The following is a 12567-nucleotide window of genomic DNA, read 5'->3' on the forward strand; positions in this document are numbered from 1 at the left end:
ACTCAGACTCACGTCCATCGAGTCACTGATGCCATCCAGCCATCTCATCCTCTGTCGTCCCCTGCTCCTCCTGCCCCCAATCCCTCCCAGCATCAGGGTCTTTTCCAATGAGTCAACTCTTCGCATGAGGTGGCCAAAGTACTGGAGTTTCAGCTTTAGCATCATTCCCTCCAAAGAAATCCCAGGGCTGATCTCCTTCAGAATGGACTGGTTGGATCTCCTTGCAGTCCAAGGGACTCTCAGGAGTCTTCTCCAACACCACAGTTCAAAAGCATCAATTCTTCGGTGCTCAGCTTTCTTCACAGTCCAACTTTCACATCCCTACATGACCACTGGAAAAACCATAGCCTTGACTAGACAGACCTTTGTTGGCAAAGTAATGTCTCTGCTTTTGAATATGCTGTCTAGGTTGGTCATAACTTTCCTTCCAAGGAGTAAGCGTCTTTTCATTTCATGGCTGCAGTCACCATCTGCAGTGATTTTGGAGCCCAAAAAAATAAAGTCTGTTTCCAGACACTGGAAACAGTGTTTCCACTGTTTCCCCATCTGTTTCCCATGAAGTGATGGGACCAGATGCCATGATCTTCGTTTTCTGAATGCTGAGTTTTAAGCCAACTTTTTCACTCTCCTCTTACACCTTCATCAAGAGGCTTTTTAGTTCCTCTTCACTTTCTGCCATAAGGATGGTGTCATCTGCATATCTGAGGTTATTGATATTTCTCCCAGCAATCTTGATTCCAGCTTGTGCTTCTTCCAACCCAGCGTTTCTCATGATGTACTCTACATAGAAGTTAAATAAGCAGGGTGACAATATACAGCCTTGACGTACTCCTTTTCCTATTTGGAACCAGTCTGTTGTTCCATGTCCAGTTCTAACTGTTGCTTCCTGACCTGATAATCATGATGGTGTGATCACTCACCTAGAGCAGATATCCTGGAATGTGAAGTCAAGTGGGCCTTAGAAAGCATCATTATGAACAAAGCTAGTGTAGGATGGAATTCTAGTTGAGCTATTTCAAATCCTGAAAGATGATGCTGTGAAAGTGCTACACTCAATATGCCAGCAAATTTGGAAAACTCAGCAGTGGCCACAGGCCTGGAAAAGGTCAGTTTTCATTCCAATCCCAAAGAAAGGCAATGCCAAAGAATGCTCAAACTACCGCACAATTGCACTCATCTCACACGCTAGTAAAGTAATGCTCAAAATTCTCCAAGCCAGGCTTCAGCAATACGTGAACCATGAACTTCCAGATGTTCAAGCTGGTTTTAGAAAAGGCAGAGGAACCAGAGACCAAATTACCAACATCCGCTGGATCATCGAAAAAGCAAGAGAGTTCCAGAAAAACATCTATTTCTGCTTTATTGACTATGCCAAAGCCTTTGACTGCGTGGATCACAATAAACTGTGGGAAATTCTGAAAGAGATGGGAATACCAGACCACCTGACCTGCTTATTATTAAAGAAATGCAAATCAAAACTACAATGAAATATCACCTCACACAGGTCAGAATGGCCCTCATCAAAGTCTACAAACGATAAATGCTGGAAAGGGTGTGGAGAAAAGGGAATGCTCTTGCACTGTTGGTGGGAATGTAAATTGATATAGCCTCTATAGAAGACAGTATGGAGATTTCTGAAAAAACTAGGAATAAAACCACCATATGACCCAGCAATTCCACTCCTAGGCATATACCCCAAGGAAACCAAAATTGAAAGAGACACATATATTCCATTGTTCATTATAGCACTATTTACAATAGCTAGAACATGGAAGCCAGAGAAGGCAATGGCACCCCAGTCCAGTACTCTTGCCTGGAAAATCCCAGGGACGGGGGAGCCTGGTGAACTACCGTCTATGGGGTCGCACAGAGTCAGACATGACTGAAGCGACTTAGCAGCAGCAGCAGCAGAACATGGAAGCAACCTAGATGTCATCTACAGATGAATGGATGAAGTTGTGGTATATATACACAATGGAATATTACTCAGCCATAAAAAGGAACGCATTTGAGTCAGTTCTGAGGTGGATGAACCTGGAACCTATTATACAGAGTGAAGTGAGTCAGAAAGAGAAAGATAAGTACCATATTCTAACACATATATACAGAATCTAGAAAAATGGTACTGAAGAATTCACTTACAGGGCAACAATGGAAAAACAGACATAAAGAACAGACTTACGGACACGGGGAGAGGGGAGGAGAGGGTGAGATGTATGGAAAGAGTAACATGGACACTTACATTACCATATGTAAAACAGATAGCCAACAGGAATTTGCTATATGACTTAGGAAACTCAAACAGGGGCTCTGTATCAACCTAGAGGGTTGGGATGGGGAGGGAGATGGGAGGGAACTTCAAGAGGGAGGGGATATATGTATACCTATGGCTGATTCATGTTGAGGTTTGACGGAAAATAGCAAAGTTCTGTAAAGCAATTATCCATCAATAAAAAATTAATTAAAAAAAAATTCTTAAGAGAGCCCACTAGGTTGTTGGATACACAATCAATATAGAAACCCCAAAGTTTTGCTAGGCACTAGCAAAAACAATTTAAACTGTAATTTGTGAATAATCCTTTCTTTTCCTTTTAGTCTTTGGGTGCATGCTCAGTCATGTCTGACTCTTTGTGACCCCATGAATATAGCCCGTCAGGCTCCTTGGTCCATGCAATTCTCCAGGCAAGAATACTGGAGTGGGTTGCCATTCTCTTCTTCAGGGGATCTTCACCTTGGGATAGAACCCGTGTCCCTTACATCTACTGCATTGGCAGCCTTGTTCTTTACCTCTAGCGTCACCTGGGAAGGCCCAGCAGGCCCTTTACACAAGTTCAAATGCATGCCCCAAAGAGCCCACACTGTCAAGGCCTCCCTCTTCCTTACACGGTGTGTAATGAAAAAGTGAAAGTCGCTCAGTCATGTCTGACTTTTTGCAACTCTGTGGACTGTAGCCTGCCGGGCTCCTCTGTCCATGGAATCATCCAGGCAAGAACACTAGAGTGGGTAACTGTTCCCTGCTTCAGGGCATCTTCCCAACCCATGGATCAAACCCAGGTCTCCCAAAGAATGGTGGATTCTTTACCATCTGAGCCACCAGGGAAACCCAAGAATACTGGAGTGGGTAGCCTATCCCTTTTCCAGGGGATCTTCCTGACCCAGGAATCAAACCAGGGTCTCCTGCATTGCAAGCAGATTCTTTACCATCTGAGCCTCCAGGGAAGTGTAATAGACCCAAAATAAGCTCCCATCTCGCAGCCGATCCAACAGCGAGGCCCCCATCCTCCACCTCTGGACGTGTCTCCACTGCTCCACCTTGACGACGTGCTCTCTTCTCTGAATCTCAGAACCCTGCCCTCCCTTCTCCCCTGGCTTTTATATCCATGCCAACAACCGTACAACTGTCACAGGGCTTAAAACGGCCTTCTAGAACTCATATCCTCCTCCAGCGACCACTCCCCCTCTGCTCCACGCTCCCCAGCAACAAAGTTCACCCCAAAGAGTTTTCTGGTCAAGCTGTTTCCAACGCCTGTCCTCTTCATCTCTTATGGACATTCTTCCCAGGATCACACAGAATCAGCTTCTGCAAGGTCACCGATGCTCTCCCCTCCCTGCTGCTGAACAAACAGACGGTTCTCAGGCCTCACCTGTCCTGAGCCTGGGGTGATGCCAGGCCCAGTCGGACACCCCACTTCCTGGACACCGTCTCTTGGCTCCCTCTGAGCTCACTGGCCAAATTCGCAGCCCCCTGCTGCCGCCTGCATCTCCCTGACCTTGAAATGTGGAGTGCCCAGGGCTCTGGGCAAGGACCCCTCTCATTTTGGCCACATCTATACACACAGGTTACGTAATCAGCAGGGCGCAGAGCCAAATGAAGGCACAGGCCCCTGGCTCAAAAATCAGGAAGTCTTCGGACAGACCAAGGGCAGGGCCTGAAGGAAAACTGGGGACTCTTTCTAGATGGCGGCCTGAGTGAGTGCTGGTCACACCCGTCCTGAGAGCCTGTCCTGCTGGGCAATCCTCACAGTTCTCCTCTGGTCTGTACACCGGCCTGCCTCTCTCCACTGGGCCCTTTGGCTGGCACTTCACAGGTTCAAAACCAAACTCCTGACCCCCTCCCCCCCCCCAAAAAACAGAACCCTGCTCTTCCCGAACCTTTCCCCATCTCAGTAACCATTTCTTGGATCCAAAACCTCCATCTTTGCATCTCTTCTTTCACTTACACCCTCATCCTCATCATGAGCTGCAGGTCTTACCTTCAAATACAAGGCAGCTTGTACCCCCTTGGCACCCATACAGGGACCATCCGCCCTCCCCCGACCCGGGACTCCCGCAGTCTGGTCTCAGCCTGTCTGCCCCCTGATCCTCTGTCGCTGGGATTCTCTGCAAGTGACTCAGAAGGTGCCCCGACATCACTCAAGCCTCGGAAACACGGGTCTAGACTGTCTGATAAGCTGCTTCCCTTTCACATTATTCAGCCACAGGAATAGGGAAGTCACTTATTTTTATATGCCTATTTTCTCAGACAAAATCCACGGGAGACTACTAACAGCGAACCCAGCTCCAAGCCGCAAAACCTGCACCTGCATGTATGTACCTACAAACTTGCCAAGAGCCCCAAAGTGGCACGAAATCTAATCGTTTTGAAGCGCCCTTTCAATGTTTCATGATCGAAGGGTGTCGATAGCGCATCCTGTGTCACCATCACGTGACACCCAGCTCCACAAGCCTATGGTCCCTACACACGTTTACATAACAAACCACACACGGCTTCTAAGGACTGGCAGCCCGAGGCCGCCCTCGACGCGCTGGGCTGCGTGTGGCTCTAACGACCGGGCCTCCGAGGCGCACTGCCGTCTCGCGGGGGCGCCGGGCGGCCCCCGGGGGTGGGCAAGGGAGGGATCAGCGGCTCGGGCGTCCCTGCGCGCGGCCGCGGAGTCCCCAGGGAGTCACAGAGCCGGGTGCCCCGCCGACCCCCACCCCAGCTCTGCGGCAGCAAGACGCGCGGCGAGGCCAGAGGGGCGAGATGCTGGTGCGCCGCCGGCCCCGAGCCCACCGCGGAGGAGACAAGGGTAGTTGGGGGGGGGGGGGGGGCGATGGCGGGAGCTGGAGGCGAGCCGGCGCCGGGGCTCTTATCCGGGACCCCCGCCCCCCTTCCCCATCCCGGAGGGACCTGCCCCCACCCCCGGCCCCGGCCTCGCAGCGCGGGGAGGGGTCGGAGGCGCAGACGAAGGGCGGGGCGCTGAGTGCTAACCGCGCCCCTCCGCCCCGCCCGTGCCCCCCCTCACTGCGCCCGCGCCCCCGCCCAGAACCCCCCAGTCCGCGCCCCCGCTCTCACCCACGGACGCGCGGATCCGTGGCCTCCCTGGCAGGGACATCCTAAGAGCCTGGGCGCGGCCGGGGCCGTTGGGCATCGCGCCCCCCGCGGGCGCTGCGCGGGGCTGGGCGCGGGGCCGGCGGCCCGAGGGCCATGGGGGGCGCGCCGGGCGGGAGCGGGCGGCCTCTGCGCGGGGCTGCGCCGTCCGTGCCGCTGCGGCGCCCAGTGCGGCGGCGCCCGGGCTGCGGGGTGCGGGGCGGGGGCGGGGGCGGGGGGGCAGCCCGGGGCTCCGGGAAGCCGCCGAACGTCACGCAGGACGGGACGCCTGCAGGTGCGGAGAAGGCGCGGGGCGGGGCAGGGGATCCGTGCTTTGGGGGTTCGCCTCGGGTACGCGCGCCCCTTAGGGACTTTGTCTCCGGTTTCCCTGCACTTGCCGTGAGGCGCTGATGTGAGGCGGTCAGGACGCCTGCTTTCTCTTCTTACGCCCCCTCCCCCGCAGTCTCTGTTCTTCCATTTCCTCCGTGTCCGGTCTGCTGGGGCCTATGCAGAACCTCACAGGAACAGGTATTTCTAAGGTGCCCGATGGTGGCCTTGTCACCAGTGAAGTCCTGGGTCTCTAGACTCCTACCACACCCGCCCCCCCCCCCCCCGCCCCCGCAACCATGACATAGCCTCCCTCCAGCTCTAGCTAGTGGGCTGTTAAAGCTATAAAAAATTGTGGGCATCATTTAACGCCGGACACACACACACATACACACACTCACACCTTCTGCCGCAGAAACAGAATTATTGAGGGGTGAGGGGACTGGTCCAAGATCACGTGATCTACTTTTGGTTGTTTTTACTTTAATGTTAATGTTGAAACTGGGCTTGGTCCTCCTGGGCACAGTTCCATAAAGGCGGGGGCGGTGGGGTAGGGGCGGGGGAGGGGGGGGCGCAATCTGTTTAATATCTGATAAAATTCTGACCTCAAAGTGAACACACTCACACACACACAAAACGATGTAAGGAAGAGTCTGCCCCAGCATTTACTGATCATTAAGCTTCAAAAAACATAAACATCGGGGCTGTCAAGAACAGAGTTCAGCAGAGAATCCTCCCCCAGTTGCAAAGCCATGTGGTGCCAAGCGCCCCCTTGGCTGGCCTCTGCCTCCATTCTTAGGGAAAAAAAAGGCAGAAGGGATGGACAACTTGCTTCGAAAACTGTGGGCTGGGAATTCCAGCTTCAAGTAGGATTCTGCTTATCCTGGGCCCTATAACAAAACAAAACAAAACAGGTTCCTGATAAGCAATGTGTCTTTAGCAGGAAGTTGAGGAAGAGGACATGATCTGAACTGCAGGGCTAAGCTTCGTGGTGGCAGAAGATGTTTTCTTAGGATGTCATCACAACTGCTGGGGTGATCCTAAAAGTTTCTACCAGTGAGTTCATCTTTATAAATTTATAAATAAGACTTCAAGGGACTTCCCTGGTGGGCCAGTGGCTAATACTCTGCGCTCCCAGTGCAGGAGACCCGGGTTCAATCCCTGGTCAGAAAACTAGATCCCACATGCCCTAACTAAGAGTTCACATGCTGCCACTGAAGAGCCCACATGCTGAAACTAAAAGAACCTCCCTGCCACAAGGAACATCAAAGACCCCACGGGCTGCAGCTAAGACCCAGTGCAGCCAAAGAAATATATATATATATATTTTTTTTTTTTTAAGACATTAAACCATTTCTTAAGCCTTTCTTTTCCTCAAACTAAAACCCTATTTCCTTTTTAAAATGTTCATGAAAAGTGAAAGCGTTAGTCGCTCAGTTGTGATCGACTCTTTGCAACCCCATGGACTGTACCCGCCAGGCTCCTCTGTCAATGGGATTCTCCGGGCAAGAATACTGGAGTGGGTTGTCATTTCTTTCTCTAGACCCAGTGCAGCCAAATAAATAAATGTTTCTAAAAAGACTTTAAGCCACTTCTTAACCCTTTCTTTTCCTCAAATTAAAACCTCATTTCCTTTTAAAAATGTTCATAGTAGGTATACATATACATGTTTACCTTTTATATGTGGATGGGCTTCCCAGGTAGCTCAGTGGTAAAGAACCCACCTGCCAGTGCAGGAGACACAGGAGATACAGGTTCCATCCCTGGGTCAGGAAGATCCCCTGGAGGAGGAAATGGCAACCCACTCCAGTTTTCTTGCCTGGGAAATCCCATGGACAGAGGAGCCTGGCGAGCTACAGTCCACAGGGTCACAAAGAGTCGGACACAACTAACCACAAACACACGTTTATATATGATGCATGTCTATAGACATTTGTAAAGGAAAGGCATATATATGGCATGTAAAAAGGCACAGATAAGCATATAGCTAGCACGCACACCTCTACTCCCCAGTTTAGGGAACAAACAAATCCAGACACAGTGAAAGCCACCAGTCCCTAACCTCCTTCCTTTCCCTCTGGTCCCCAGACCAATTTCCTTTCCAGCTCTCCTCTGATGTTATTTACAAACTAATAAACCAAAGAGCAACCCTGACAGGATTAGGCAAAGGGTCAGTTCATGGGGTCACAGAGTCAAACACAATTTACTGACTGAACAACAACTACTGGGAAGGAAGAACATTCAATAGAAATCTTTATTCCCCTATGGTGGGCTTCTTAAGAACTCTGCAAATGCAGTTTGATGACTCTTCTCCAGATTCTTTTCAATGTTACACATTGTTTTTAGAGAGCAGTGGACCACACCAGACATAGAAAAAGCAATATGGGACTTTCCTTGCAGCCCAATGGTAAAGAATCCACATGCCATTGCAGAGGACACAGGTTCTGGCCCGGCCAGAAAGATGCCACATGCCTCAGGGCAACTAAGCCCATGCACCACAACTACTGAGACTGCGCTCTGGAGCCCATGAACCACAACTACTGGAGTCCATGAAGCCTAGAGCCAGAGCTCCGCAACAAGAGAAGCCACAAGGAAGGGTCGAGCCCACTTGTCAAAACTAGAGAAAGCCCGAGAGCTGCAAGGAAGACCTAGTGTGGCCAAAAATTAAAAATAAATAAAATTTCAAAAGAAAAGAAAAAGCAACCTGCAGTAGAACTGCCCATCTATTTTCCTGATGACAAAGCGGCAGTTGTGGCAGGCCCTCCCCTCAGCCATTCATTCACTCTCACTTCTGGCTGCGATGCTGGCTACAGCAGGGCCCCGGCACATGGCCACTCCTGGTAACCCCGGCTTCCTCACAACATGCTGGCTGGATCCAGGGGTCCCAGGAAAGAGAGGCAGGTGGACACTCTGTCAGCCCTTCCAACCTGACCTTGGAAATCATGCACCATCTCTCCCACCACATCCTGTTCGCTGAGGCAGCCACAAGGGCCCAGTCGGTCCCAGGGGACAGGAAAGAGGAGACCCCATCTACTGATGGGAGAGTGGTAGGAGTCTGCAAGAGCCTGAGGATTGGAAACTGTTGCAGCCATTTTGGGAAATATAGTCTATCAGAACTACTAGGAAGCAATGGTGATTTTCATAAAGTATTAGTCGTAAGTACAGCAAAATCATAAAATACTTATTGAAAAATTAGTGGAATATGTGCAGAACCTTCACACTGAAAACAAGGCATTCAGGCTCCCAAAGAACAAGACTGATGGACTTACACTGCCTGGTTTCAGGTTTACTTGAATGTGAACACTACTCAAGACAATGGAGTGTGGGCATGGGAGTAGACAGAGCCCAGAAACAGATACCTGCACATGTGGGGAAATGATTTTGAGAGGTACACTCCAGTACTCTTGCCTGGAAAATCCCACGGACAGAGGAGCCTGGTAGGCTGCAGTCCATGGGGTCGCTGGGAGTCGGACACGACTGAGCGACTTCACTTTCACTTTTCACTTTCATGCATTGGAGAAGGAAATGGCAACCCACTCCAGTGTTCTTGCCTGGGGAATCCCAGGGATGGGGGAGCCTGGTGGGCTGCAGTCTATGGGGTTGCACGGAGTCGGACACGACTGAAGCAACTTAGCAGCAGCAGCAGCAAAAGCAATTCAGTAGGGAAAAGGTAGTCTTCAATAAATGGTGCTGTGACAACTTGATGTTCATAGGGAAAAAATAACCTTGACCCCCTTAACCATACGCAACGATTAACTAAACACGGACCACAGACTTAAAAGTAAAAACCTAAGCAGAGAGAACTTCTAGAAGAAAACGGAAGAGAAAATACTTTCTGTGCTGGGCCACAAAAAAGCCCTGATCAGACAAGGAAAAAGTAATAAATGGACGTCATCAAACGTCATTTCTTCTGCCAAGAAAATGAATAGGCCATCCACTGACCAGGAAAAGATATTCACAATGCACACTTTTGACAAGGACTTGGATCTAGAGCGGATAAGTAATTCCCGCAGCTCACAACTGAAAGAATAGACCCAACTTGTTCATCATCAGGAAAACGCACGTCACAGCAGACGCCACGTGATGCTGCTCGTGTGTGGAACCTAAGCGAGTGGTACAAATGAACTTATTTACGAAACATAGAGTCACTGATGCAGAAAACAAACGTGGTTGCCAGAGGGAAAGGGTGAGGGGAGGGATAAACTGGGAGACTGGGATTGGCATATACACACTGCTATATATAAAGTAGACAACTAATAAGGACCTACTATACAGCACAGGGAACGCTACACCATGGTCTGTAATGACCTATATGAGAATAAACTCTTATAAAACAGAGGATACACATACAACTGATGCACTTTGCTATACACCTGAAACTAACCCAACATTGTAGATCAATTATATTCCAATTTTTTAAAAAACAGTAGTCCACTACACACCCACAGAAGGTCAAGGATAAATGACTCCAAATTATTGTGGAGGGTGTTGAGCAACCAGAACTCATACATTGTTGGTAAGAGTATAGAATGTTATAACTACTCTGGAACACTCACAGTTCCTGTAGAAGTTAAGTATCCATCTTCCATAAATCCAGAGATTCTACTTCTAGGTACTTACCCATGAGAAATGAACACATATTTACAAAAAGACTTGTAAGAGGATATTAATAGTAGTTTTACTCATAATAACTTCACACTGGGATTCCCTGGTGGCTCAGTGGTAGAGAATCCGCCTGTGATATAGGAGACATAGGTTCAGTCCATGGGTTGGGAAGATCCCCTCGAGGAGGGCATGGCAACCCACTCCAATATTCTTGCCCAGAGAATCCCATGAACAGAGGAGCCTGGTGGGCTACAGCCGTGGGGTTGCAAAGAGTTGGACATGACTTAACAACTAAGAACAACAACAACTTCACACTGGGAACAACCCAACAGGTAACTGGACAAACAATCGTAATATATTAATAGGATATGACTCAGCAGTAAAAGGAATGCATTTGCAATTACCATTGTGTACAACAAGATGGATCTCAAGAGCCTGATGTTGAATGAAAGTGAAGGTCACTCAGTCGTGTCCGACTCATTGCGACCCCATGGACTATACAGTCCATGGAATTCTCCAGGTCAGAATACTGGAGTGGGTAGCTATTCCCTTCCCCAGGGGATCTTCCCAACCCAGGGATCGACCCAGGTCTCCCACATTGCAGGTGGATTCTTTATCAACTGAGCCACCAGGGAAGCCCAAGAATACTGGAGTGGGCAGCCTATCCCTTCTCCAGGGGATCTTCCCAACCCAGGAATTGAACCAGGATCTCCTGCATTGCAGGCAGATTCTTTACCAACTGAGCTATGAGCGAAGCTGAATGAAAGGAAGACACAAAAGATTAGATACAGAGTGGTTATCACAGACTCAATGGACATGAGTTTGGGCAGACTCCAGGAGATAGTGGAGCACGGAGAAGCCTGATTGCTGCAGTTCATGGGGTTGCAAGGAGTCAGACACGACCAAGCAACTGAACAACAACAAATGTTAAAATAACCAGATTAACCCCAAGATGAGTTGCTCATGCCAAGCCCCACATCAGCAAACTGAAACTTAACAAAATTTCTACACTCTATGCTTGACTCTCCCAGAAAAGGAAAGCCTCATCCACCCATCAGGGCTTGTCTGCTCAGCACCAGTTTTCTGTCCGCTCCAAGACTTTCCTTTGTTCCTTACAAGGAAAGTAGTGACAGAACAACAACCACCCTGACTTAACCGATCGGCAAATGCCCAGTATCACTTCCTTGTTCCTGCTCACTCTGGTCTATAAAAATCTCTTGCAAGGTATTCAACATCACTAATCATCAGAGAAATGCAAATCAAAACAATGGGATCAGTTCACATATGTAAGAATAGCTGTCATCAAAAAGACGAGAAATACAGGACTTCCCTGGTGGTCCAGTGGCTAGGACTCTGTGCTCCCAATGCAGGGGGCCCGGGTTCAATCCCTGGTCAGGGAACTAGATCCCACATGCCACAACCAAGATCTAAGGTCCTGTGTGCCGCAACTAAGACAGGATACAGTCAAATAGATAAAATAAAAATTTTGTTTAAAAAAAGAAAGAACTGGTGGTTGCGAGGATGTGGAGAAAAAGGAACCCTCATGTACTATTGGTGGTAATGTAATTGGTGCAGCCACTATGGAAACAGTATGGAGGGTCCTCAAAAAATTAAAAATAGAACTGCCATACAATCCAACAATTCCACTTCTAGGTATTTATCAGGAGAAAATGAAAACACTAATTTGAAAAGATATAGGCTCTGCTGTGTTCATTGCAGCATTGTTTATAACAGTCAAGATATGGAAGCACTCTAAGTGCCCGTCCATAGATGAGTTGATATAGAAAATGTGGTGTGTATATATGACATATGTGTATATATGTGTGTGTATATATATATATATATATATATATGGAGTCGAAAATGGCCCCCAACTCCAGTATTCTAGCCTGGAAAATTCCATGGGCAGAGGAACCTGGTGGGCTACAGTCCATGGAGTTGCAGAGTCAGATATGACTGAGTGACTGAGCATATATATATATATATATATATACACATAAACACACACATACACATGCACACAGAGAGAGGTTTTATATATATGTGTATATATATATATTTCAGGGAAACTAGACCACAACTTTTAAAATGCTAATAAAGGGAATTCCCTGGCCGTCCACTGGTTAAGACTCCAAGCTTCCACTGCAGGGGGCACAGGTTCAGTTTCTGCTCTTGGGTAACTAAGAGCACATCACACTTTCAGTGTAACCAAAAAAATAAAATACTAATAAAAGGGAGTTCCCCAGTGGCCTAGTGGTTAGAATTCCAGGCTTTCACTGCTGTGG

The 12567-nt window shown here is 48.7% G+C and overlaps 1 protein-coding gene and 1 non-coding gene across 3 annotated transcripts in view; one reads left to right on the forward strand and one right to left on the reverse strand.

Moving 5' to 3' along the window:
* Window positions 1-5461, reverse strand: part of LOC109567044 (phospholipid-transporting ATPase IB) — a 495212-nt gene extending 489751 nt beyond the window's left edge. For both annotated transcript variants that reach the window (XM_070800266.1, XM_070800264.1), the window contains exon 1: window positions 5336-5461. In XM_070800266.1, the coding sequence (XP_070656367.1) occupies window positions 5336-5411 (76 nt within the window). In that variant the 5' untranslated portion in view covers window positions 5412-5461. The remainder of the gene's footprint in view (window positions 1-5335) is intronic.
* A 6148-nt stretch (window positions 5462-11609) lies between these two features.
* On the forward strand, window positions 11610-11682 carry TRNAG-CCC (transfer RNA glycine (anticodon CCC)). The gene has a single exon. It is a non-coding gene; the product is annotated as a tRNA-Gly (tRNA).
* The last annotated feature ends 885 nt before the right edge of the window (window positions 11683-12567 follow it).

This window comes from Bos indicus, chromosome 12 (genome assembly GCF_029378745.1).
Source record: "Bos indicus isolate NIAB-ARS_2022 breed Sahiwal x Tharparkar chromosome 12, NIAB-ARS_B.indTharparkar_mat_pri_1.0, whole genome shotgun sequence".
In the NCBI taxonomy this organism is placed as follows: domain Eukaryota; kingdom Metazoa; phylum Chordata; class Mammalia; order Artiodactyla; family Bovidae; genus Bos; species Bos indicus.